General features: G+C 42.3%; 3 protein-coding genes and 1 long non-coding RNA gene across 7 annotated transcripts in view; 2 read left to right on the top strand and 2 right to left on the bottom strand.

Moving 5' to 3' along the window:
- E2F5 (E2F transcription factor 5) overlaps positions 1–13,625 on the top strand; it is a 35,046-nt gene extending 21,421 nt beyond the window's left edge. For 2 of the 3 annotated variants that reach the window (XM_023648369.2, XM_070222107.1), the window contains exons 2-8: positions 4,622–4,731; positions 5,605–5,766; positions 7,081–7,124; positions 8,370–8,434; positions 9,491–9,758; positions 11,826–11,870; positions 12,855–13,625. In XM_023648369.2, the coding sequence (XP_023504137.2) occupies positions 4,622–4,731; positions 5,605–5,766; positions 7,081–7,124; positions 8,370–8,434; positions 9,491–9,758; positions 11,826–11,870; positions 12,855–12,964 (804 nt within the window). In that variant the 3' untranslated portion in view covers positions 12,965–13,625. Of the gene's footprint in view, positions 1–549; positions 856–4,621; positions 4,732–5,604; positions 5,767–7,080; positions 7,125–8,369; positions 8,435–9,490; positions 9,759–11,825; positions 11,871–12,854 lie in introns of those variants that run through there. The other variant, XM_070222106.1, reaches the window with a different exon arrangement.
- On the bottom strand, positions 4,546–6,135 carry LOC138915508 (uncharacterized). The gene is made up of 2 exons (XR_011421537.1): positions 6,021–6,135; positions 4,546–4,637 (listed from the first exon to the last, which is right to left on the bottom strand). It is a non-coding gene; the product is annotated as an uncharacterized lncRNA (long non-coding RNA).
- RBIS (ribosomal biogenesis factor) lies at positions 13,609–18,593 on the bottom strand. 2 transcript variants are annotated; one of them, XM_003365591.5, is made up of 4 exons: positions 18,453–18,593; positions 16,353–16,469; positions 14,320–14,436; positions 13,609–13,738 (listed from the first exon to the last, which is right to left on the bottom strand). In XM_003365591.5, the coding sequence occupies exons 2-4, from the start codon at positions 16,464–16,466 to the stop codon at positions 13,667–13,669; spliced, it is 303 nt and encodes a 100-aa protein (XP_003365639.2). In that variant the 5' UTR covers positions 16,467–16,469; positions 18,453–18,593; the 3' UTR covers positions 13,609–13,666. The 2 variants fall into 2 exon arrangements, with proteins under 2 accessions (XP_003365639.2, XP_070078213.1); XM_070222112.1 differs by lacking the exon at positions 18,453–18,593 and adding an exon at positions 18,094–18,207.
- LOC102147744 (trehalose monomycolate exporter MmpL3-like) lies at positions 16,792–27,679 on the top strand. Its single transcript, XM_070222692.1, has 4 exons — positions 16,792–16,800; positions 18,091–18,676; positions 22,748–22,868; positions 27,003–27,679. Exons 1-3 carry the CDS (start codon positions 16,792–16,794, stop codon positions 22,783–22,785), a joined length of 633 nt encoding a protein of 210 aa, XP_070078793.1. The 3' UTR covers positions 22,786–22,868; positions 27,003–27,679.
- The last annotated feature ends 272 nt before the right edge of the window (positions 27,680–27,951 follow it).

Raw genomic sequence — 27,951 nt, 5'->3', positions numbered from 1 at the left:
TAAGCACACTTTCTGCTCCATTTTCCTTTTCCATATTCTCGGGAATTCCTATGATCCTTATGTTCTTACTCCTCATTGAATCCATTATCTCTCGGAGATTTTCCTCATTTTTTTTAATTCTTAGTTCTCTTTCTTCCTCTGTCTGGCGCCATTCAGCCTGTCTGTCCTCGATTATGCTGATTTGCTCCTCTAGGTTGTCTACACGGGCATTCAGGGAATCCGTATTCTGTTTTATCTGGTCCATTGTGTTTTTCATCTCAAGTAATTCTGTGTGATTCTTCTTTATGATTTCAATCTCTTTTGTGAAGTAACTCCAGAACTCGGCTTGTTTCTCTTTCTCTCTACCTCATTGAGTTTTTTGATTATAGCTGCTCTGAATTCATTATCACTTAGTTTACCTAATTCCAAGTCCTCAGGACTTAATTCTGTGTTTTTATCGTTTATAAATTGCTGGATGGTAGAGGAGCGGTTTTTTCTCATGGTGGTAGAATTCGGTTGCAGTTACAGCCTGTCGCCACTAGATGGGGGTCGAGAGCGGCATGTTAGCGCTCCACCTTGGGGCAAGATGGCTGCGCCCACTGGCTTTGTTAGGGGGGAGGGGCTGTTACTCACACGCGCCGGTCTGGGTTCAGATCAGTTCTGTTCTCTGGTCTCCCAAGGCCCTTGATTCATGGGGTCCCCGCGGACAGAAGCTTTCCCCCCGTCAGCGGGTCTCCACTGAATCAGCGGCAGGAGTCCTGGATGATCCCCCGGTCGCGTGGCCCCTCCCCCGCTCCTTCCCGACCCCCGCCGCAGCGATCGCAGACTCTAGGGGAGGGAGCGATGTTGTCTCCTACCGTTCCGGCGCCTCCGAAGGTATAAAGCTAGGTTTATGATCTCCGCCTTCTTGGTATTGTAGGTCTCTAACGAGCTGGCATTATGTTTATTCTCTGAAATTCAGTTCTTCCAATCTTTTGTTGTATTTTGGAGGGGAGAGAATCCCGGGTCAGCTCACCGCGCCATTTTGCTCCGCCCACTCCCTCCTTCTACGCTTTCTTGAAATCTCTCCATTAAGGCTTCTGACTCCATTTGACTCTGCCAAAACAGCTCTGACCAAGGTCACCAAGGATCCTTGCAAAGTCCCATCCACTGATGGGTCTCAGTGCTCATCTGACTCGTCCTGACAGCAGTACATGACATGGCCTCTCTTTCTTACCCTCCTCCCTTCGTTTCCAAGACTGCACTCTTCCTGCTTCTCTTCAGTGGCGGGTCGCTCCTTGTTTCCCAGACATTAATCACTGCAGTACCCCAGGGTGGGTGGGCCCTTGGACATCTCTTTCCATGCTTACCTCCTAGGTGAACCCAGTGGGTTCCATCCTGTGTCCTGGAATGTCTTTTTACTGATGACTAGCAAATTCGCGTCTCCAGCTTGGCTGTCTCCCCTAACCCACACACTCTCAGGTCCAGTGGTCTTTTTTGATTTCTCCCCTTGGATGACATTCTGAAATCCAAGTCCGCAGCCAAGCTCCTGATTCCCAGTGCCCCAAACCTGTTCCTCCTGCCGTCTTCCTCATCTCCAGGTGCTCCTGTCAAAAACTGTGGAGTCACCCTCGACCCCTCTCTGACTCAGGATCTGCGGCTTGCCATACCTTCCTAATAGATCCAGAATCCCACCGTCTCTCACAACCTCCACAGCTACCCCCTTCATCCAAGCCACTACTGTCTCTTGGATGGATGATTGCCCTTGCCTTCTCATAGCCTCCTTTCTTCCACCCAGAGCAGCCGGACAGAGCCTTTTAAATGTGGAGTCAAATCACTGTGTACTCACAGCCCTCTCGTGCCTGTCTATCTCCCTGGGACTAAAAGCTGAAGTCTTTATTTACAATGGCTGCAAGACCCTGGTGATCTGGCCCTTTGCTATCTCCCCGACATTATCATCATCTTCATCTCCCTATCTGTCTGTCTGTCTCTCTTTTCCCCTCCCTCCTGCCTCTCTTCCTCCTACTCTTCCCATCCTCAGCATTCTCCCTCACACTCACTATTCTGGCCACCCTGGCCTGCCTGTCTTTCCTTGAAGGAACTAAGCCTGTCCCCTGACTTCAGGGCCTTCACCAGCTGCTTCTGCCACCTGTTCACAGGGGTCACTTCCTCCATTCTGTTCAAACGTGACCTTATCAGCGAGCTCTTCTCTGAAAACCCCGTTAAATGTAGCCCCTTCCTACATACATGCCTCCTGACAAAATTATTAGTATGTTATTAGGGACTTTGTTCTGTCACTGCTGTGTCCTTAAGACCCAGAATGAGCCTGGCACATCTTGTAGGTGCTGAATGAATGAATGAAGGGGGTGTTGATTCATTGTATGAGTCTATTAAGTATGAAAGTCTTGGTATACTTAATAAAAGTTTTTAAGAATTCACGTGCAACTTTTTAAAACGCTACATCAAACATGGTAGATACATATACACACAAACTCTAAATCTTACCCGGTGTCCCCTGTTTCAACCTGTATTTCATGATGAGGCTGTTACTTTACCAACATTTAAGTGTTAATTATGCAGCAGACGTTGTGCTAAGACTATCCAGTGTAATCCCCGCAATTCAGCATATGTTATTATCCCATTTTACAAAAAAAGAAATGAGGGTTAATGAGTTTGAGGCCAACTGGTGACAGGAAGTGGCAGCCCAGGGGCTGGCTTGAGGTGTGCCAGACCCCAGAGCCTGACTCCAGAACATGTGGGCTGCTGGACTACAAGCCTTCTGGACATCCTTTCTAAGTGATGTGCTCTCTACACGGGGGCCATTTATATACCTAGTTAGAAAAGCATTTAAAAAATAATATTTAGTTTTGGAAATCAAATGTTAAACTTGGAAATTGTTAAGCAGTAATAAATTATAAACAAGATAGTTTTTTAAAAATTTTGAGCCGAGTGATATGGCATGGCTCTCTGCCTAATGACCTAGGATAGCTGCTGTGCTCGGGTGCATACAAACACGTTCTCATCCCGTGGCAGTGAGCTGTTGCTATGGTGGCGAACGCTTTTGTGTCTGAGCACATGGATACGAATCACGCAGAGCCGGCTTGGGGTGTTCTGGGCTACTTGTTACTAGGACCTCTTCAGAGGAAAGCGAGAAATGAATCCACAACTCCAGATTTTTATGGTGAACTTTGCAGTAGACTATTGCTGTTCAGAGAAACAGCCTCAGACTCAAGAACAGAAACTGTGAAGGCAGATAAAACCAGGAGGGAATTTCTAAGAACAAGGGAAGAGGCTATCGATGAAACCATGCCTAGACCTGCTTTTGTTCTGGTGCTCTAGAAGAGATGGGCCAAGTTAGAGTTGGGGACTCAAAGAGCCCCACTTTCCAGTGCTTGCTTCTCTCTGCCACGTCCTACTGACTCTCCTGGTCCGCTGTTTGAGGCCAGAATCCCCTTCCTGAAGACCTGAAGGATTGGACAATAGCAACCTAGTATTTTTGTTAGCACGACAATTGATGGAATTGACATTTCCCTTGAAGTGTCCGAATGCCTGTGCAGTGAGCAGTAGCTGTTATCACACTTGCTCCCCATGGATGGAAGGTCCAGATTACAAACAGTATGCTGTCCTGGGTTTTTGTAGGAGCTGTTTTTTTTTTTTTTTTTACAGAATTAAGAAAGTAGTGATAGCTGGTAACCAATTGTATGAAGCTAAATCCTATTCATTAATTTAGATGTTGTGCTGAATATTGTCACTGAGGACATAAATGTGTTTTTTCATTACTACCATGAAACTTAAAATGTGACTCCACACTCAAGATAGTTTGGTGTCTAATCCACTCTGAAAAACGACTGTAGGCTAACCTCTTCTTAGAGGTTCTATTTATTCTGTTGGGAAACTAATGTCAGAAATGTGAGTTGGAACTAATTAGAGGGACTGTACAGTGTTCTTCAATTCACTCATAACATGATAGCATGAAATATTTTGTTGATTTTATCTGATGTGGATGAAACTACCAAGCTTTTGTGTAATAGTTGCTAGTACCACCACCTTGTGCCATAGATTTTGATTTCTTGTTGACTTTATGCTTTGTGTTGGGATGGCATGATTCATTCCTTTGTTTTCGTTGTGAGTTTGAAAAATGAAGATCGTGTATTTCAAGGTATTGCAATGTATGTATAATTCAGAATTTCCCCCCAAGGATGTTGACTTCATTATTCAAAAATTTGCTGAGATAGAATTTTTCCAAGTTTCAAAAAATAATTAAGGCTCTCTTTAGACAAGACTGCTTGTGAACAGAGAAATAAGATAGAAAGTGACATGGGTGGGCAATTAAGACTCCTCCTCAGAATTAGTCCATAAGGTGACGTGAAGTATTCTTATTGTGTTCTTTTATTTTCATGGGCTTTGTGTCATGACCTCTTCATTTTTTTCCCCATTCCAACAGCTGCTGGCTTTTAAATGGAATAATTTCTTTGGTATTTGCAATGTTTGAGAGATGCTTTGAACATACCCAGCCATTGTTCCCAAGCAACTGACTGGGTCAAAATTGGGATTTGGCCCTCACGCTGTGAACTTAATAACCAACCCTTTTTTGCTTTAAAATATGAATTGTAATTTATTTCATTGTTCTTTGTTCTTTCTTCCTTCCTTTTTTTTTAAACAGGCTGCAGATACTTTGGCTGTGAGGCAAAAAAGAAGAATTTATGACATCACCAATGTCTTGGAGGGAATCGACCTGATTGAAAAAAAGTCAAAAAATAGTATCCAATGGAAGTAAGTTACAAACCAGTATTCTATTCTAAGACCTTTATTTTTCTTCCCAATGTTCTGGGAAATCTGACCTTTCTAAATCCTCTACTTCAGCCCTCCACTCTGGTCACACCAGCCCCTCACTTTTGCACAGACACACCTCTCTGGGCTCCTGTGTCTGGCACTCCTGTGTTGCGATGTTCCCTTGCTCTCCCTGCTGTTTAATTTACACTCTTATTTCCTCCCTCAAACTGCTCATTAGGCACACACTGCATACTGCTTTGTATTATTCATCCTTCTCTAATTGTTTACCTGCCCAACGAATGTGAACTCCCTGAGAGCAGGAACTATGTCTTATCTCTGGGAATATGTACCTTGTAAATAATAGTTGATTGAAATACATGTTGTCGTTTGTTAACTGTTGTATGGTTGTATGTTTGAATGTGACAAATAAATACTTTCTTTTCCGCAAATTTGTCTCCTTTGGGCTTAGTTTTGTTAATGTTTTTAGCCTAAATCTGACCAAAATATTAAAAGACTGTAATTTATTTTGCTGGCCTCTCAGTCTACATGATGAAGCTTCCAGGTGTGACCATGTGGTTTTGACATCCTTTTGGTGCCTCGGTCACCAGCCTGACCCTCCAGATGACAAAAACCACTCTCGAACATATTGAGAATTTTTGCTCTTTGATTCTTCTTGCCAATAAATTTTCTAAGCAAACATGTTCGGAGGAATGGTGTTTAAATATTCTAAGGATTTTAATGCTTGATTTTTAGAAGAGTGTAAATATCTGTGTCTTGAATATATTAGTAATTGAGTCAGTTTTGTTACTACAAAACGAAGTGACGTTAACCTGGGTCTGATAGTGGGGCTATTAATTCTCCTATGTCTTTAAGAGGTGTAGGTGCTGGCTGTAATACGAAAGAAGTCATAGATAGATTAAGATATCTTAAAGCGGAAATTGAAGATCTAGAACTGAAGGAAAGAGAACTTGATCAGCAGAAGTTGTGGCTACAGCAGAGCATCAAAAATGTGATGGACGACTCCATTAATAATAGATATCCTTTTTAATAAGTTATGTGTGTGGCTATAGAATGTGTGTTTGTATAGCTTATTCTCCCAGTGTGACGATCAGTTACTTTATTCTAGTGTTTTTAGAGAGTGAAGCTTTGCAAGTGAATATAACATTTTAATTTTATAATAATCTTCTAATAATTTATACTAACATTTTTAAAATTTTACCTTTTTAACTTATATGATACATCTATTAACATCATTCCTGTGTTGTATGGAGAAAAACACATTTATTTACCTTTGGTCTATCCATTGATAGGATGCAACCTGCTAGCCACAGTGTGCTTCGGGAGTCTGTGAAGAGTAGAGGTCATGGTTAAGTGCACAGGTGGATTTAAGTCCTTATGTTCAGTGTTCTGAAGTGGTAAATAGTCAGCCACTCTCAAAGTTTTGAAAAATTAATTTTGGTTTGAAAATGAAATATCATGGGCCTGCAATCAATCCAGGATACTTTCTACCTAATGTTAACTGAAAGATAGTACCTTCTGGAGGGTGGGTTTCCAAGGCTTGGGTATCTATCATGTTATATTGGGAGGAAAAACATTAGTGATATACTCCATGTGTTTCTCACGATCACTGCGTCCTCTTAGATATCTGTTATTCTCTCAATTTGCAGACTTACCTGTACTCTTATGGAACATCTTAACTACATTTATCTTGTACCACCTCTCATGAACTTTTGACTAATGCATACAATTAATTTTTCCTGTTGCCGTGTCTTTGGTGAGCAAGTCCATGACCTCATTTGTTATTTCCTTCCTATGGATCAGAGCTCCTGAAGAGTTTGATACCAATGGGGGTTTTCAAGCTGTGCTCTGTGGGGCCCCAGGATCCAAAAACCATTAACTAGTAGATCTTGGACTTTGCTGCGCTGCTTTCCAAGATCCTGTCCTCTCCCAGTTCCTCAAACCATGACCTCAGAAGATTCTTGATGTGGAGGCTTATATGGTCTTTCTGTACTCACCCCGATTGCATTCTTTTTCCCATCAATATCCTTTCCCCAGAAACCCCTGTCTCCATGAGGAATGTTTTCCATCTCTCTCCCAAGGGTCCTCAGATGTCACAGAAATCAAAAGTGGCTTCTTCTCAGAGGAAAGGATGGAAGCTCCTCTTATGGACCTTTATTTGATTGTCTTTGCCTTTTCAGACTAAAGACTTCTGTTCTCTTGTATCTGACCATGTGTGACGGCCCCTTCATGCATTTGGTCTTGTGTTTATTTTGGCCTTCAGACTTATTATCTTAATTTAAATGCCTAGACCTTGATGTAAATGTCATTCCTTAACTCTTATGACAGAACGTTTTCCTATGTAACACATGAAGACATCTGTAATTGCTTTAATGGTAAGTACCGTTAGCACATTTTTTATGACATTCTTCTCTGACCTATTTAGGATAGAGTGATTCAGAACTCCCCACGCGCTCACCCTAAGTCATTGCTTTCAGGCGGTGTTGACATTTTGTCTCACTCTACAGAGCTGTGTCTTGATAGGCTACTTTCTTTTCTCTTCTCCTGACAATAACTGCTTTCTGCAGCTTTCACTTCATTGCTCGCATCGGTAGGTATCAGCTGTGTGTGGGGAGAGGCAGCTAAGTCAGAGAGGGATAAAGCAACAATCGCAAAGTGACGGAATCACAGTCACTGACTGAACTTGAACTAGAACACCGTTCTCATTGGCACTGTTTATGAAACCATATGCAGCAAGTGTGCTGGTCACAAATGGAACCCAAAGAAAGCATGAGGACAGGGTGAGGTGAATCCATTTTGTAACCAGGAAAATTATCCTAACCCTATTCCATTCCCTACCCCCATGTCCCCCCTTGAAATGATGCTATAATGTATTAACTAAAACGGGAGGGGCTGTCTTCCCATAATTACATATGACACAAGTAAAATGAAATTTTGCATGTGCATTTATATTTAATTATGCATGGCTAATAAAAGGACAGCCTGGTGTATTATGCACACACACACACACAATCTGCCAACCACCTTGCCGAGTGGAATCTGATTTTCCATGTAAGACTGCGTTGGCAATATGTGTGGCCTTATTGCTCTGCTTTGCCTCCATATCTCCTGAGCTTTTGAAGAAAGTTTGGGGAAATATTCTTAATCTTCAGCTCTACAGAGACTACTGTAGAATTTGGCTTCAAAAGTAAGCTCACTTAAGCTCGAGATTTCAGTGTATCATACCTAGTCTCTAGAATCCCCACTCATTTAAGTAGTTTAGATATTTCAAGTAAACAGTGTTATTTGAGGCTAAAAGTTTTCAAGAATCTCAGCCTTTCCACAAGATTGAATGAAAGTACAATTAACTTGAGCTGAGTTTGTTAATAAAAGAGCTAACACTGAGTATTCACCCTCTTCTAAGACCTACTAATATATTTATTTACTTCATTTAATCCTCAAAATGAACTTATACAGTAAGTATATTTTGCCCCTTTTACAGAATTGAGAACCGAAGCCCAGGGTCCCCTATTCTGGAATTCAAACCCAAGCATTCTGACTCTAGAGCGCACACTCTCGCCACTGTATGCCAGGAGCAGTGGTATTTTCTAAAATCTTAAAATCTTTATTTTTTTGACCAGGTGATACACTTTTGGCCATTCAAGCACCTTCTGGTACACAGCTGGAGGTACCTATTCCAGAAATGGTATGTAGGATAACTTCTGTTAAAATGCATCTACTGTCTCAAGAGGGACAAATGCATTTTCTTTAGCTGAATATGAGTGATTGTGTGTAAACTCTTTCATGTCTGTTTGAACACATTGACATCTGAATTTGGATGTGTTCAGTACTTTAGTGAAATTATAGAAGTGGCTGAATGAATCATTTAACATTTTACTTTTTTTAAGATTTGCTTTTCTTTGAGCTGTGAGATATCAGAGAGTGAGTAATGATGCAGTCAATAATTTTACAAAATCAGTCTCTATCACTAACATAACAATCCTAACGAAGGGAAAAGTTCAATTTAAATATCAACAATAATACATTGCTTTAAATTAGGTCTTTTTAAAAACATTTTCTGACTTACTGAGTCGAAGATAATTATTGAGTATAGGCTAATGTAAGTATCATGATTTTAGTTTTCGGATTCAAAGTTCCTAAAACAAACTGACTTGAAAGCTATAACAACCAAAAAAGGAAGTAGAAAAAGATTACTATTATCATCTGCCTCCCTCTCCAGAGCTGTTCTAGTAGTTTGTATTTAGGCGTTTATATTACTGGATTCTGAACCCTCAGGATGCAAATTACCTTTGAAACGGAGGAACTCTACACTTATATCTCTGTAGGAAAAATCAGTTGTCTTTGTGCCTACTGAATGGAAAAAGTTTTGACTTGTGACATAGTTGCCATTTAAGACAGCACGTTGAGATGACCACACCCACGGCAGCCGACGCCAGCGATGGAGTCCATATATATGGAGAATGCACTGACTCGTACAATTACAGTAAAAGTGGATGGCTGCCAGAATTCTACAACTGAGAGTTTTTGACTATCAGTATTTGAGAAAAGCTTATTTTTAGGGGCAAGTGGTTTATAGCCCTCAACTCTACTCTTGGTCTCTACTCTTGCGTTCTGACCTAATGACTTTGTTTTGTGTGGTTTTAGTTACTCCCAAACATCTTTGCCTGTCCTATTTTTAATGTTTCAAGGTAGCAAGACATGTTGATATTCATTCATTTGTTTATACCCCATAACTTCAAAGGGTCAGAATGGACAAAAGAAATACCAGATCAATTTAAAGAGTCATTCAGGACCTATCCACGTGCTGCTTATAAATAAAGAGTCCAGTTCGTCTAAGCCCGTGGTTTTTCCGGTCCCCCCACCTGATGACCTCACACAGCCTTCCTCTCAGTCCTCGACTCCGGTGACTCCACAGAAATCCAGCACGGCGACTCAGAATCTGCCTGAGCAACACGTGTCCGAAAGAAGCCAGAATCTTCAGCAGACACCAGCCACAGACTTATCTTCGGGTGGGTTCAGGACTTTGTTTTAAAAAGTAGAGAGGGGAAAATATGAATACTGCTGTAAACAACGTGGAGAGCTTTTCTCAGTTTGTCAGTTGTGATGTTATTATCTAATACTGGAGGCAAAATAGCAAGCTTAGCTCAATCAGAAATATTAATTTGGTGTCTCCTGTGTGCCCAGCTCTGGAATAGGTATTATGAGAAAAATTTAAAAGCAGATCTTGTCTTTAGTTATAATACTACAGATTTGTTTCATAGGCTGTTTGTGTATATGTGTATATGTATGTATATAAATAAGTATATTCAGAAATATACAATCAGGCACAATGTAACGTGGTTAAGACTGTGTAGAACTATGAATACTGAGCAAAGGAAAGATATTTAATGAGCCAAAGTTTACAGTTTTCCTTAGGATTCCATTTTTGAAAGTAAGCCAGATTTGTTCCTCTCCCCCTTCCTTTTTACTGTTCATGTATGTCAGCTTTTTATCTGAGGTTTACATTGTGAGGTTATGTCTTAGTAACTCTAGGACATATTATTGAATGTGCTCTAGCTGCCTTTAAGAAAAACCAAACTAGTGTTGAATATTGTGACTCATGCTTCCTGTTTCTCCATATTCTCTGTTGCTATACTTTTTATTTGGAAAGCTTAGTTTTACAGAGTTGATAAGTGGTCTCAACTCCAATTATTTAGGACATCTTTCTTGCCTTCCTAAATTGTTTCATCTGTGAAGTGATAAATAGCTAAAACTCTAAATACTGGGCCTCAGGAAGAGGGACCACACCTCAACGTACAAACTTCCCTGGGCTCTCAGTCTTTCCCCTGGTTTCATAGATAGCTATTTAGCACCTCCTTAGTGATTCCAAATAAAGGAGCCATGGCAGATATTCTCAGTGGTGCTGAATGAGGCTTAGTCAGGCCCATCTGGAGGTAGAATTGCAGATAACTCAAACCTCTCATGTAATAGTACATAATCCAATTTGTGTATTTTTACCTTTGGGATATGTCTCATTGGGATGTGGCATAAGTCTACTACTCTGGGAGTACACAGTAGTTAAGAGTGGGGCTAAAAAAATCTAACTGGACACAGAATATTTATCAGCTTCAGTCACTTATATCCTCCCCTCCTTTCCTTCTCCTGTAAGTATTTCTATACTGTAGGCCATGGGGATGCACAAGGGAAAGCGTCAGCCTTAAAAAGCTTATAATCTAATTGTAATCTATTTGGGATGAATAAAGCAGGCAGGCTTTAGATGGTTTAGCTTAGACACAGTACATTGGCTTCCATAAAGCATTAAAAAATTCTGAGCATTTAGTTTCTCTATGTGGTTTTGTATTTGGAAACAGTGGGGAAAGTTATTTGGGGCCAGATTAGAGAGGACCTTGACTATCAGACTGAGTTAGGATCTCAGCCAATAAGCCAGTAAAGATTTTTGACCAGGGAAGTGGCACGACTAGGACCGTACGCTGGGGAGCACAGGAGTAGCATGATGAGGAGAGAAGATGCTTTCGGCCCTGGGATGCAGAGGTTAGAGGCAAAGGTGAAAATGTGTGCAGTTACGCCACTGTGAGAGAACATTAAGGCTAAAATAGGGTGATGACAATGGGATTGGAAAGAGAAATAAAGAACAGATTTGAGAAATACCTTTTAGGCAGAATAAGTAGCGTTTGATGTGTGAGACCTGGAGATAAATTCAACAGGAGGAATGGAAAGTGATGGGGAAGTCTTAAGGTCAGGGGACTGAGAGAATCATGGTACCATTGACTCTGTAAAACCGAGTCAGTTTTGAGAGAACGATAATGAGTCTTTGGTCTACATCTTGAGTTTGGAAGTTTAAAAGTAATGCAGGGAGGGTAGGCGCTCATGAAAATGCTCTGTCCATAAAGTTCTAGTACTTTAATTTTGTACGTTTAATCAAACCGCTGATGTTGGAATATAACTGTGCTTAATATGTACTGTGTTTAAATATGTGCTGTGCTCAATATATGCGTGTTTAAATATAAGTGCCTTTTACTGTTAAAATATATAAACAGAAATGTAACAAGACTTTATCCCGTTTCTGTTTCCAATAGGATCTATTAGTGGAGATATCATTGATGAGTTAATGTCTTCTGATGGTAAGTAGTTTAAAATGTTATAAACGACCTTATACATTACTAATGCTTTTCTAGAATTTATAAGTGGCACATGCTTTAAAAGAAATGAAGAACCTCTATTTTTTACCTGCTTAACATACTTTAATAATTCATGAAAATTCTCCCTTGATAATGCTTTATAGTAAATCATAGGTATCCTTGAGAATTTTTTTTTTTGCCTTCATTTCAAGGGAAAAGAATCCTTAAGGGGATACTTATCACTTTCACTGAATAAACTGCTAAGCTGTTGGCACACTAGTCCTTTTCACTCCTGAAGAATCTGGCCAGGAGTAAAATAATTTAAGTGAACAGGTCATCTGAAAACCAGTTGTGTAAATACTTCCACCACGGCCAATTTCAGGCTGCCCATGTGAAGTCACCGAACTATTACGAATATTCGCCATGTCATCATCTAATCTGAAATAATTCTTAAAAATCAATTAGCTACCGTATTCTAATTACTTTCATAATTACTCTGTGGGCTTCACCTTTCTGTTAAGTTCTTAAATTCAAAGTCCTGGCTCCTAACAAATACAGCTGAGACCTAGGAAGTGGCAGCTGTTAAATTAGCAAATGGTACAGTAAGCACTTGGAAATTTAGTCAACGTTTCTGTAGAAGCAGGAACATCAGGAAGTTTAATTCTAGCTCCTGCTTCTGTTCTCAAAGTGGGAGCTAATTCAGCAGATCAGAGAAAACACTTTGACCAGCTTTTGAATCATATATTTTAGTAACACGTTCAACCAATAAAAATTTTAACTTCTATTTCTCAAGCTAATACCTATGATGAATCTTTCAAAACATACACTAAATACAACTCATTAATTTCATCGTTATTTTCCTAAATTCCTGTGTACCATAGAAACATAGCTTGACGAGGACTGATGTATTTGAGAGTGTTTTCTGCTAAACACCATTACGCGTCTGCAGAAACCATCTTTAACAGGCAATTTGTGTTTTGCTTGCAGTGTTTCCGCTCCTCCGGCTCTCTCCCACCCCGGCAGATGACTACAACTTTAATCTAGACGATAATGAAGGAGTGTGCGATCTGTTTGATGTCCAGATACTAAATTATTAGATTCCACAGCAACTCGGGACTCTTATCTACCTCTAACTGTGTAACCTTTTAGACTTCTTAATAACCTAAGTATTTAAAATAATGAATGTAACACCTTTTTAGTTCACTGATTCTGAAGTGTTCTTCCCTAATACTTTCTCTTTTTTACTTCACAAAACTTCAACCATCAAGCAAAGGGCTCTGCTTCATGATAAAAAGTGATTAAATAGCCACCAGCCCCCCACCACCCTTAAGTAATCACATTCTGGGATTTCAACTTTTCTTCCAATTCTGAATCCTTCTGTTTTTTTCCTCTTAGAAGAGGAGAGTTAAAGTAGACTTTAGGTCATCAAAAACAGAAAGTTTGGCCAAGGGCTCATCACTTGTCTGTCTTACATTTTTACTGCCATGAAACTGTCCCCATTTCTGTGTCCTCCACGCCAGACATTCACTGCCACTTCTAAAGTGAAGGATGTAAACCAGGCTATGTTCCTGTTTCAGTGAACAGATTTTGTGAAGTGCCTTCTGTTTTAGCACTTTAAGTTTATCACATTTTGTTGACTTCTGACATTCCACTTTCCTAGATTATAGGAAAGATCTGTTTATGTAGTTTGTTTTTAAAATGTGCCAATGCCTGTACATTAACAAGATTTTTAAAAATAAAATTGTATAAAACATTTAATTTATTGGTCTTTTTGGGGAATTGGATGCATCATCAGTGTATTACAACTGAGCCATTAATCTTATAGCTTCGTCAACATTAACTGGTTCGTTTTCCTGGCACTGCGGAGGAATCTGGAGGGAGAAAAGCATTATATTTAAAAATTTAGATAACAGTGGCTATCTAACAAAAATAGGTAACAACATCTACATTAAAAATTTAGAGGGGGTCAGCCCAGTGGCGTAGTGGTTAAGTTCACGTGCTTTCGCGGCCCGGGGTTCACAGGTTCGCATCCCAGGTACGGACCTAGCACCGCTCATCAAGCCACACTGTGGAGGCATCCCACGTAAAATAGAGAAAGACCGGCACAGATGTTAGTTCAGCGACAATCTTCCTCCAGCAAAAAGAGGAAGACTGGCAACAGATGTTAGCTCAGGGCCAATCTTCCTCACACAAAAAAATTTAGATACAAAAATGACATATATAATCCATTATCCAATTTAATTTCTCCTAGTCATACATTTGGAAGTAGAACAATAAATTCTCCTAGTTGGACTCAAAGGTTTAGAGTCTGAACATGACTGAATAGGCTCTGCATCCTTCATAGCCAGGTATCCTAGAGAGCCAGGCACTAAAAACTACATGCAACTTACAGGCCTTGAAAATCTGGAGTTTAATTTATTAGCTATAACAAAAGGATATGATTTGTACTCACCAGCTGTTTCTGCAGAGGCTCAAGGGAAAGGCATCTCGAGAAATGTGCAAGTTCCTTTTGTATATCTACAAAAGCTTTATTCATTCTGTTCACTTTTTCATCATTCACAATGTTTATCTTTTAAAAAAGAAAAAGAACATTAATTCATCATCTTATAACCATTAGCGATAAAACATATTCTACCTTAATTCAACCTTGATAAACCAAAAGATGTAAAAACTCTTTTATCCCCCTACCAATCTGTGGGGATAATTCACACTAAAATTCTTAGACTCCTAGTGGGAAATTTCACACACAAGGTTCTGTTTCCTGTTTGTCCTGCTGGTCCTAAACCATTTCTCCTTCAGAACGCTCAGCTCCTTTGCACCTCAGGCATCAGGACATTCTGACATCCCTTTCCTCATACTGTCCCCTGCCAACACCATCATACTTGCTCCTCATGAGAGATCTCAAACCTTGGCTCACTGACCTCAGGCCTGGCGTCACTGCTTAGCAGTTTCAACAGAAATCTAATCCTACGGCCTCTTAACCCTTCAGGTCTCATCTCATCTCCAAAGATCCTTTCCACCGCGCACCTCAGCCATCCACTCCCATGGGTTACGTTAGGCTGCATCATTACCTGTAACTAACTGCTCCATCTGTCTTTCTAGTTCACTTAGTTTATTGACAATTCTCAAATCTCACTGAAACCTTTTGCCACCAATTTCACTGTTTTTCACATCTTCACTTTTTCCTTTAAAAGCCACACAGATTCCATGGCCATCATTTCATCAATCACTTCTTTACACTCTCTTAACCTTCCTTCTCTCCCCTCCCTTAATCGAACTCGCCTGGCAACCTAGTCAAACTCAATTTGCATCAGCCTTTTCTGAACCTAAAACTGAAGCTGTAGAAAATCATAACTGGCCCACTGGCTTCACTTGAAATTCATGACCACAAACTTCAATTTACCATTTCTGTAGTGCTTGGTGACCTTACAACCTCCCCCTAGTAAGTTAGGCTACTTTCTGAGAAGATTATTTGATCCTTTCTCCAACCAGGCTGCCTACCCACAGATCTCCCTCTCTTAGAGCTTTTTCATTAGCATCCACAAAGCTTCTAGTACTTACTATGGAAGCAATCTTCCCCGAAGACGCCAAGCTCTTCCCTTGCCTGGGGCCTCCGCACTTGCTATTCTCTCTGCCTAGAACATGCTGCTCCCAGCACTTCCCAGGTCTTTGCATTTCCAGCTCCTTATCATTCAGATCTTGGCTTCACTGTTGACTTTGAAGACAATTCTATGTAAAACTGTCACTCCCAAACTCGGCTCATGTCACCCCTTTATTTCCTTTATAGCATTTGCAAAGTCATAAAAGCTGAACTCAGCTAGGTCATGAAAACTGAACAATAAACTGTTACATTTCTATGGACTGCTATGATAATTACTAAGTCATGGAGAGCTGACTCCACCTATGACTTAAACTTGAAAACATTTTCTTAAAGAATCTACTTAATTGTGATCAAGAAATTTCCCATTTCCTAAATGTTTTGAAATAAAAACAAAGGAGATAAAGAAACTCCTCTCTTTTCAAATGTTGCATTTTAAGAAACAAAATATTTTATCTTCATTTCACAGATTTCTGTCTCAGTTTTACATATCTTCAGAGAAATAAGAATTCTGAGGTGAAAAAGAATGGGTGCTGACTGACATTCCAGGTCTTGGCTGTGTTAAGAGGTTCTTAAATATATTTGAGTTCAGAGCTAAGAACTGTTTTCCATAGCATGTTTTTTTATGATTCCTATGCTCTGACATAACTATTAAACTGTTATTTGGAGTCTCACATATTTGCAGTTAAAATGCTTTTTACTTTTCATACATTTGGATTCAAGAAAGGGAGGCTTTTTGTCTTTTTTTTTTTAAACAAACATATAAAATCATCTTCCCTTTGTAGGAAAGGCTAAGAACCTGTTTTAAAGAATAGCATCAGCTTTTCAGTAGCTTTACTATCATGCTTTGCTTGTAAACAATAAAGTTAGAGTACTTTAATACTCACCTTCTTAAGATTAGTGGTAACGGGTTTTGCTTTATTTTTAACCTTGAAGTTTTTTTGGCTGGCTATGTGAAATACATTCCTGGACTTCTGCCCTCTTAGTTTGTTCTTGGCCATTGTCTAGGAAAGAAAGAAAAGGAGCTCAATTAGGCTGCCCACCTTTATGAACTATAAATCAACTTAAGTTTTGAAAATAAAGGTACCAGTTAAATCTACAAATCCCATCTTACTTCTAATTATTTCTAAGGTTGCTGCACGCATTGAATTATTTCCACATCTTCTGCCTCTTCTAGATTTCCTGCTGTTTGATGTAGTGTCTATCTAACCCTCCTCTGCATCTCCAGCACTCAGCCCACAGCGGGCACCCAGTCACTTTTGCTGCTCGAGCTCATCAATTAATCAATCCACACAATTTCTTTTCCAGCTCTGTCAGCATCCGACCATGTTAACTGTCAGCAACTATCCCTCTGCTAATGACATACGACTGTACCATTCTGGTTCCGAGCAGACTCCAGGACGGACTCTGTCTCCTTCCTTCTTTTTCATTCCCTTTTACTTGCCCCACTTTCTCTCCCGTGTGCATGCACCTCCTCTAAATCAGTCCTTAGTCCTGCACTTCCTACCTCCCCCTCTCTGTTAAATTACTTTCACAACTTCCATAATCACCTCTATGTGAATGGCTCTTGCCTTCAAACTTCAGATGTCCTCTTCATTCTATAGCTAAACACACACTAAGCTCGTAAATTCTACCTTAGAAACATCTCTCAAATCTATATTTAACAATACATGTGAGGAACAATTTTAAAAAATATTAACCGTTAAGATTTATTGAGCTTTGACTATGTGAACACTGTGCTAAGATTTTACGTGCTTTAACTAATTTACTGGGAGGTATTATTTTATCTCCACTTTACAGATCAAAAAAACGACCGCAAAGAGAAGTGAATTTGCCCAGTGTCACAATGTTAGTAATCAGGGAATGCCAGGATTCAAAGCTAGGCAGACTAGACCCAGAGCTCACATTACGTGATGATACAGCCTCTCATTCATGAGTAAAAATGCAATACAAAAACATGATGTCCGGGTCACTGCGATAGTCCCTAGGACTATTTGGTTAGACCATGGGTTGGGGCCAAATATGCACATGGACCAAATAAAGTCAGGCACTTGTCTTTGTAAATAAAGTTTCATTAGGACACAGCTACCTATACATATTGAATTATTTTCTATGGCTGCTTTCCTGCTACAACTGTGGCCCGCAAAGCCTAGATTTACGATCTAGCCCTTCCCAGAAAGATCGCCAACCCCTGACTTAAAGTCACCCGCGTTCCAGGCTGTGCTGCACAGCGCTGTGTGAAGAGCCTCCCGAGGGTGAAGACCTCCAGCGGCTCTTCAATGCCTAAGGAGCAACACGCTTTGTCCCGGCATCCCGCATAAACCTGTCAATGTATCTGCTCCCTCCCTATACACCCCAGCCTCGTCTACCATTTGTTTTCGGAGACACTTTGTACATTCGGCCTTTCTTTCCTTCGCTCACATTGTATCTCCTGACCGAAACCTATATCCTCCTGCAACGTCTAGCCTTCAGGAAACTACTTAACAGAGCCAGCAACGCTTTTGAACCCCAACACCACTTCCACTTAAAAAAACGAACACAGTAGAAAATCCACGATTACAAAAGAAGTAGAAAATACACATAATAAATCCCCTCAAACGCAGTAATCCAAAGTCCTTCCAATAGTACCCCAAATGCTATCACTCCTCTGTGCACGAGTCAACCACGGTGCACCAGCTGCGGTGCGGCGCGGATGCGCACACCCGTGAAACGCGCAGGCGCGAGACGCACGTGACGGCGCCGGGACGGACAGCGCACGGCGGGGACGCTGCGGGAGGCCCGGGGAGCGGGACCGACCAGGGGGACGGGATCCAGACACCACAGACTGACCACGGACCCGCCGAGGGCCGAAGGCCGTGCAGGGACCGGGCTCCGGCTGGCCTGCACGCGCCGCCGCCGGAGCCACCCGAGCACCAGGCCCGGGCACGAAGCCGTCCGCCCCGCCCCGCGCGCTACACTCCGGCCCTCCGGAGGACGTCCTTACGTACCCCTCACCGGACCCGCGGACCCTCGGCCGCCCCTCCGGCTCCCGGGGACGCCGTCCGCACGCAGCCGGCCAGGAAGTTCCGGAAGGAGGGAGCCAGTCAGGAGTCCTCACACGGGCCGCAGTCCCGCCCGCCGGGCGAGCCACGCCCACAGGCGGAGCCGCATCCATTGAGCGCAGGCTCCAGACGGAGAAGCCACGCCCACCGAGCGAGCCACGCCCACCGAGGTGAGTCGCCTCCATTGAGCTCAGGTCTACACGGAGATAAGCCCCGCCCACAGTCGGGAGTCGCTCCATTGAGCACGGGCCTACAGGGAGATAGGCCCCGCCCACTGATAGGGCCACGCCCACCGAGCCGAGATGCCATTGAGTTCGAGAGGTAGACAGAGAAAAGCCACGCCCACTGGCAGTAGCCCCGCCCACGGAGCGGCGTCGCCTCCAACGAGCGCGCGTCCCAGGCGGAGGCAAGCCACGCCCACCGGCCGTAGCCCCACCCACAAAACGTAGTCCCTCCGCGAGGAGGTTCCCATCCACCGAGCGTAGTCCCGCCCACGGGGCCAACCCTCGACCGCAGAGCCCGTCTCCCGAACACGGCTAAGCCCCGCCCACAGGGCTAAGCTCCGCCCACCACGGGAAAGCCCCGCCCCGTTGGCATCGCTTGCTGGGCTCGGGGTTGCGGGCGTCCGCAAGGCTCCCGCGAACTGGAGGCTCGGTTTCCCGGGGCGGGCGCGGGCACGGAGCCCCCGCGGTGTCGGAGCCGTCGGGGCCGTGGAGGCCGTGGCGCGAGTGCCCGGCCCTCCGACCCGCTCCGGCAGGGGGTCGCGAGCCCGCGGCTGGACCGCATCCCGGGCCGTGACGGAAGGGACATTTGTCGGGAGCGGGGGTGGCACGGCTCTTCTCCCTGTGCTTTCCTTGCTTCAGAGAGGGAGCTTCTCACAGCGCGGCGGAGGCACGAGAAATAAGAGAGGTCGTAGAACAGGTATCAGGGAGCTTAGAAACACTTGGAAGAAACGTTTTTGCCTTCCGGTTGTGTGTCTGTGTGCATGTTTCCCAGTAAGACGTTCTGGGTTGAGTTTTCTAGAAAACTGACTCAATTCGTGCAGGGGGATGATGTCTCCATTAAAGTGACAGTGTTCACATGTTTTTCTACTTATTTTGTTGAGGTCATTGGAAAAGTCAGATTTTAAACAAATGTAGACGGACTGACATTTATTATCATCATTTTGTATCATTTTGTAACACTCCGCTCTGAGCATCGAAATAAGGCCATAACACCGCTCCCCTTTTGCAAGCGAGGATGCTGCTAAACCTCAGAGTTTAAGCCGTCTGCGGGTATCCACACAACGGATAATTGACAAAGCCAAACTAGAATCGTCGGTCTGACCCCCGGGCACGCGCTCTTTCGCCAGGTCAGCCCCTTGCCTGCTTCTGGAAGGATGGGCCGCTTTTACAGGAAATCGTCTTATTATGTTTATGTCCGTCACAAAAAATTATGGGATATATTAAGGAAAGGGGAATGATTACTTGTCAATGTATTTTTATTCAATTTTGTATTTTTTCTAAAGAGTGACTTTTAGAAAACACCTGAGAATGCTAGTTTAAAATGCCCGTAATGTGTGCAGGCAATCCCAAAACAAAACCAAAGCTGCAGAAAACCATTCGATTCTTCCCCAAGGCCGGTTATCCACGAATACGGAGGCAAATGAGACAGGTATAATTATGGTTCCTCAAATGTGAAGTTACTGATGTATATGCCGAAGTCAAAAAAATAGCTGGAGTGACATTATAGTGTTTATGAAATATATGGGCCTACTGTTTATTTTGAAATGGTGAGCTAGAGATGCATGCACCAAAGAAACGGTATGTTTATACCAGCAAGAGCAGAGGCTCTTATGATGTCTGAGTGAGGAGGCAAGGATTTCCATTTTACCTCTGTCCCCAACCACAGTGTGACCTGGAAAAGTTGCTTCGTTTCACTGGGCCTCCCTTTCCCATAGGTAGATGGCCATCAGAGAATATACCCACTTCAGAGAACATTCATTATTTGCAGCGTCCCTTTGTTTTTTTTTTTAAAGATTGGCACCTGAGCTAACATCTCTTGCCGATCTTCTTTCTTTCTTTTTTCTTCTTCTCCTCCCCAAAGTCCCCCAGTACGTAGTTGTATATTCTAGTTGTAGGTCCTTCTGGCTCTGCTATGTGGGACACCGCCTTGGGTGGCCTGATGAGCGGTGCCATGTCCCTGCCCAGGATCTGAACCCGTGAAACCCTGGGCCGCAGAAGCAGAGTGCGTGAACTTGACCACTCGGCCACAGGCCAGTCCCTTAGCACCGCTTTCTGGGGAACCCCTGTCCTCCCATTAAGTGGTCCTGGTTGGGTGGCTAATTACCGTCCTCTCTAAAGATTTTCTGCCTAGAGCTAGTGGAGAGTGCTGTCTTTTGCACTTAGTGTCTTTGTGCTGGGCTGATGTGAAACCCAGACTACTAGCAGCTGTCTTCTCCAGCAACTTGCAGGAAGCTTGTCTGCTGTGGGAGAATGCGGGGAGCATGACACAAAAGAAAACAGAGCTGAACAATAGAATACAGGACCCTGAGGCTGTCGTTTGAGTCTTTGGATTCAGCCGTAGGCGCAAGAGAGACCCATTCCTGGACTTCTCAGTTACCTGAGCTAAAACAGTGTGGAGTTTTTTGGCTTAAACTATCTTGGGTCTTTTTCTTTTTAAAACCACTCCTAGCTGAAAGAGTCTTAAGTCTACTCCTGTCCAACCGACTTCACAGGATTATCGTGCAAAGTTAAGAAAATACAAAACATGAAAGCATAAGGGATTACTAAGACAAAAGAAAGAAGCATGGTAATTTTCTAAAACCCGTTTACCTGTGAACTAAATTAATCCTATATATACAAAGAACTATATATATATCTAAATAAAAAATAGCTTTGAGTTTACTAATCTTTAAAAATGCATGCAAATATCATATGTCCAGGTTTTCTAACAATCTTAAAGATGAATAAATCATTAATGGAAAAAACATCTTTTGGAAACCTTAGTTTCCTTGTCGAGACTCAGCAATGGAGAGTTCTTTATACAGACCTGCTCCTCACAGAACTGTCTTGGAAGCAATTCAACCAGTCAAGAAAGATCATTAGGGAGAAGAAGAAAATGAGAGCACACATAGATAATTACAAACCATCTATAACAAAACTCACAGCTCTCTGCTGGAACAAAGCCAGCCTTGTATAGACATTCTTCATAATAAACTTGCTTCCTCTATTCAGCCTTTTCTCCCCACCACTCAGTTTCACTCAGTGGAAACAGTTTGAACACAGGCTCTGTGGGAGCTCAAAGGAGTACGCAACCATTTCTTCTTAAAGAGAGCACGGTCACCTGGCCAGACAGATGCATGCACACGAAATGATTATTCTTGACAGAAAGTACTAAGCACTATGATAAATGCACCAAAATGTGCTAGTAATGGAAGGAAATAATTCTGAATTCTGGAAACATTCATGTTAAAGTTCTCATCTGATTGTCTTAGAGCAGAAATCGACAAACTGCAGCTCAAAGGCCGGATCCGGCCCACTGCTTATTTTTGTAGGGCCCATGAGCAAAGAATGGTTTTACATTTGAAAATGACAAAAAACTCAAAATAAGAACAACATGCTGTGACGCATGAACATTCTATTGAATTCATATTTCAGCATCCATAAGCACACTTTTGCTGGACATGGCCACACTCATTTCCGTGTTATCTGGGGCAGCTTTCATGCTACAATGGCAGAGTCGAGTAGTTGCAACAGGGACCACGTAGCCTGCAAAGCCTGAAATATTTCCTGTCTGGCCCTTTACCAGTTGTACAACTTTAGAAAAACGTGACTAAGCCATCTTAGGAGAAGAGCAGCATGGTGGCGTAATTGGTCGACTTATTAATGTTTTATCCGCAAAGCAATAGGGGGCTTGAAAGAATGGAAAGCGCTTTTCCTTCCAGCTTTCTCAGACTGCTAAACCTTTACATAATGAGTTTGGCTTTCCTTGCCTGTGATGGTTATCAATGGTTTTCATGTTTCTGGACTGAAAATGGACGTTTGCAGATACCTAGGAGACATTCCTACCTGGATCTTCTTAGGGAATGGAAAAGGGAAATAGCAGAATTCTAGGGGAGAAGATGAGCTGCCCGAGACTGAAGAAGTGGCTGGGGAGAGGGTGGTTAGGGGTTTTCTGCCCGTGCTTGATTGAGACGTAGGACCCTGTGGCACACAGCACCGTGGCCTGAGGAGCAGTAGCATAACCTCCCTCACCAACAGGTGTCCTGGAAAGGATGGAGCTTTCCGCCTTCAAATGAAACCTGGACTCGGATATTGAGCACCTCAGCAGCGGCTGTGATGGACTGAAGACTAGAGAAAGTTTGCATTTCCTGGGTCCTGGGTAAGCCACCTGCTTCCCATGTGCTTGAGACTGAGATGAAACTTTTATGCCAAATTAAACAGTGAAAGTTTGGAGCCAGATTTAAATCAATTTAAATATTTAAGTTTTATGATGTTTCTGATATGCTTACACTCAAGCATTTAAGAGTTATATGCTTCTTACACTCAAGCATTTGTTGGGCAAAAATGGAGCTATAAGCCTTGTAGAAATAGAGTATGACATAAGCAAGCCACAGACCCAGAAATGGACATGCTATGTTTGCAGGAGGGGAGCAGTCCAATGTGGCTGCAGGAGTGGGGATGTGGAGATGCCCTACAAATGAGGCTGGTAAGATGAGCTAATGAAGGGCCTTGACAACCAAGAATGGTTTATTTGATTTTGATTTTGAAGTAGTTTTAAGCTTACTGAAAAATTACAAGAATAATACAAGCTTTTTTTCTGAACCATTTGAGAGTAAGTTACTGACAGGAGGCCCCCTTGACCCCGTATACTTTAGTGTGTACTTCCTACAAATAAGGATATTCTCCTACATAATAACACAGCCATCAAAAATCAGGAAATTAACATGGATACATTACTACTGTCTAATCCACAGTCGCCATTCAAACTCCATCGACTATCCCTATGATGTCTTTTATAGTAAAAAGATCCTATTCAGAATAAAGTGTTTCATTTTGTTATCATGTCTCTTTAGTCAACTCTTATCTGGAAGAGCAGCTCAATCTTGTGCAGGCTTTCCTGGATTGACTCTTTTGAAAATAACGGTCCAATTATTTCGTAGAATGTTCTTAGTTGTGTTTTTTTCTCTTATTTCCTCATCATTAGATTCAAAACATACTTTTTGGGGGGTGGAAATACCAGAGAAGTGATGCTGGGATCTCACTGCATCCCATGAGGTGCTATGTGATTTTGATTTGTCCCGTTATGGGGGACGTCAACTTTGATCACTGGATTAATATGCTATCTGCCAGATTTCTCCACTATAAAGGTACTCCTTTTCCCCTTTCAATCAGTAAGTGTATTGTGAGGAGCTATTTGGGACTATGTAAATATCCCATTCCTCATCAAACTTTTATATGCTAGTTTTGGTACACATTGATGTTTCCTGGCTGAATTAATTATTACTATGATAATTGTCAAATTGTAATTTTTATATTTCCATTGTTCCTTCCGTAGTCATCAGTTGACATTCCATTGTAAGTAAAAGCTTTCTCTTCTATTCTTTTATTTACTCATTTATTTATTTATGTCAGTATGGGCTCATGGGTTGCTATTTTGTCCAGTGGATTATAGTCTTTTATCGTAACTTATTTTGAGGCTCACATTGTCCCAGATTTGGCCACTGAGGGTATCCTTTTGACCTGTCCCTGTCATTCTTTGACCACCTCCTTGCTTTCTGGCACAACAAAGCATTCCAGGCTCATTGGACCTATGCTTCCCAAGTTCTAGAATTAGTCATTTCTCCAAGGACCCCTGGCACCCTTTAGTGGAAAATGATATTCAGAAGACAAGATCTGGGATGTTGATGCTGCCAGGCCTTCTCATATATGACAGTGGTCCCGTAAAATTAGTACCATAAAGCCTGGGTGTGTAGTAGGCTACATCATCTGGGTTTGTGTGAGTACACTCTATGATGTTCGCACAAGGACGAAATCACCTAACGAGGTTTTTCTTGGCATGTATCCCCGTCGTTAAGTGATGCAAGACTGTATGTACATACTGTTTATTGTCTTTCTACCTATTTATGTACATTCATACAGCTTACCAACTGTATTTATTCCAGTATGTACAAAACATGAGTTCATGCCAGAATCTCCAATTCCAATTGAATACGATACGGTTTATTTTAGTTTTCTATCTTTCCATATTTATTAATTCCTTCCCCATCAGTAAGAAACCTGGCTCCTGTGATTCTAACTAATTGTACTCATTTGATCGATCTGTTTGTGAACAACCTTCCTTCACTGTGGCCACCTACCCCACCCCACCCCATGCAGGCTCCTTCCTCGCCCGCACTCGGCTCAAACCATCCATTCTGGCTGCTGCCACCTGCAGAAATGGTTTCCACACCCTGCTCAGGCTCTGACCCTCCCTAGAATGCTGCCGTGTCCCCTCCCCTATTAAGACCTACTGTCTTTTAGATTGAATTATGAAGGAAGGGAGGAAGGGAGGGAGGAAGGAGGAGAAAAAAGATGGAGACAAGCAGATAGCAGAGTTTGGGATCTTATTCTATAGGCAGTGAAGGGCTCCCCTTCCTTTCACACCCCCTGATACACACACACTCACACACACACACACATCCCAGAATTGTATGGCTTGTTGTAGGGCACTCATTTAGTTTGGCAGCATGAAAGCAGATTGGAAGAAACGATGGTTGCAGTTAGGAAGGCAGTGATCCAGGACATAAATGACAAGGCCTAATGAGGAGATGGAGAGCCTGGGATAACAGTGCATCTGCTGTGCCTCCTCTGGGTACCCAGTGCATGAAGGACAGTCAGTAAAAGTGATATGCAGGGTCCAGCCTGGTGCTGTAGCGGTTGAGCTTGCATGCTCCACTTCAGCAGCCTGGGGTACACAGGTTCACATCCCGGGTGCTGACCTAGCACTATGCATCAAGCCATGCTGTGGCGGCATCTCACATATAATAGAGGAAGATTGGCACAGATGTTAGCTCAGGGCCAGTCTTCTTCAAGCAAAAAGAGGAAAACAGGCAACAGATGTTAGCTCAGGGCCAGTCTTCCTGTCACAAAAAAGATATACATTCTGCATTTCTGTATAGTTTCTTTGTGGGTCAAATAAATAGTAAAGCTACTTCCCAATGAAATCTGCATTTCTTGTGAGGAGCCAATTAGATCATGAGAATTTTCATAATTGATTATGGAAATGTGGGGTCTTTTTTCCTTTAACCCCTCAGGGACAGAAGCATTAATTTTTAGACTAAGAATAAACATCTGTAACATGTTCTATATAGTAAAGTAGAGCCGAACAGACAGGACCCTCCACCTTTCTATCTAGGTCAAATTCCTGGAAATACTGGAGGGTAAGGACTAGTAAAAGAAAAGAGATGATTAACCCTTTGTAGTGCAGGAGAAATGACTCGCTTCTGCAGATTAGGATAAAGCCGCAGGAGGCAGGTCACAGGCTTGAGTTTCACTATGTACTTTCTATGACTCAAATATCATATTACCTGTATGTGTGTTTGTGTCTCAGTTAGTCAATGCACTCTCTAGGGGCTGGGTCCATCACTCCATCACCTTTGTGTCCCCATCCAGGATTCCATAATTCCAGTGCACGGGAGATGTGGCATAAACATTTGCTGAATGAAATAAAATTCCCTGAAGTGCAAAAGCAGAGAAGGAATTGTAGCCAATCTACTAAAAATGACTTTAGAGCTCTGTAATCGTTAGCACGACTAAAAAATCCCTAGAAGAACACTTCTTTTTATTAATCTTCTTGTAGCACTGTTCCTTGGCAGTGAGTTGTCGACAAATATGTTTTTAATTTGATTAAGCAGATTTTATCCAGAGGAATCTCTTGGCCAAATGCCTAGAAATCCCGAGCCTGCACTAATGATGGTCATAAAGGAGGGCTTGCACAGAAACATTTGAAGGTGAAGGACAGTCAAATGCATATCACAGGGGCAATAAAAATATTCAAAGGGCACACAAAGTCCTTTCACATTTTTTATGATGCTTGGTTAAAATGCAAGTAATGGTTAAAAATTACAGGAATTGTGAAATATTTAGCAGGTGGGTGTTAAAACTGAGAAAACTGGCAAAAGCAAGGAAGGCAGTGTGCTGTTAAGTTACAGCTCGACAGTCCACGTTTCACCAGTGCTTAAAAGCAAAAAAAGAAAGGATGCTGTGCTTTATAATTATCCAGTTTGGTTGATACTGTAAACACTCAAACTGTGTAAAGTTCAACAATGATTTTGTTTTCCAGTTGAAATTATTATGTTCAGAGTCTACACAGGCTAAAGTAAACAGTTTTGGATTCTTTTCTTTGTTGTGTTGAGATCCAACTAAGAATTATGTGGGCACATATAGTATGATAAATACAACAAAAAATACTGAAGACGCTAGAGTATTTCACCAACATTTGGCTCCTTAAAAACTCTTTTTCTTTTTGGATTAGAAAAGTCATGAAGAGTCATTGTAGAAATTTGGAAAATTCAGAAAAGTGGAGAAGAAAAGGAACAACCAGCAGTTGTTGCATTCTGATCGAACTCAACATCATCTTTCTTTCATCTGGATAATCGTCACAGCTTTCTGACTGGTTCCCCCGCTTTGAGCTCTACTTATCCCAGCAGCCGGGGGATCCTGCTTTTAAAACGTTCATCAGCTCAAAAGCTCCAGTCTTCCCCACGTCACCCGGAATAAAAGCCAAAGTACTGACAGTGACTGTGAAACCCCATGTGCACCCTCCAACCCCCTACTGCTTTCTTACTGCTCTGTAATCATGCCAGGTGTGCTCTTGCTTCTCGACCCTTCTGCCTGGAGCTCTCTGGTCCTAAACATGTGCAATGTTCCCCCCTCAGCCGTTTCTAGTCTTCTCTCAAATGTCGTCTTCTCAGTGAGGGCTTCCGTAACTGCCTCTGTAAACCACGTGTCTTGCTACATCCCTGCCCCCCATCTCTGCTATCCCATTGTCCCCATGCAGCGTACCGTATGGTTTCCTTATTTTGTGTGTTATCTGTCTTTTGCTGCTAGAATGTAAGTTCCATCAAGGCAGAGGTTTTTATCTGGTTTTGCTCGCTGCTATATTTGTTTTCTAATACATAATAAATCACCCCAATGTTTAGTTACTCAAAACAGCAATCATCATTTATTATCTCATGATTTCAGTGGGTATGGAATTCAGGAGGGGCTTGGCCTGATGGTCCTGGGTCAGGGTCTTTCACGAGGTTTCGGTTAGATGTTGGCTGGGGCTGCAGTTAGTTGAAGGCTCAACTGGGGCTGGGGGATCTGCTTGCAAAGCATCTCCCTTGCATGCCTGCAGGTTGGTGCTGGCCACTGAGCATCCTTGTGACGTGGAAGCTGGCTACTCCCAGACTGAGTGATCCAAGAGAGCAAGGGAGAAACTG

Source organism: Equus caballus, chromosome 9 (assembly GCF_041296265.1).
Source record: "Equus caballus isolate H_3958 breed thoroughbred chromosome 9, TB-T2T, whole genome shotgun sequence".
Taxonomy (NCBI): Eukaryota; Metazoa; Chordata; class Mammalia; order Perissodactyla; family Equidae; genus Equus; species Equus caballus.
The sequence above is the reverse complement of the archived record's forward strand: the minus strand, read 5'-3'. Positions and strand labels throughout refer to the sequence as shown.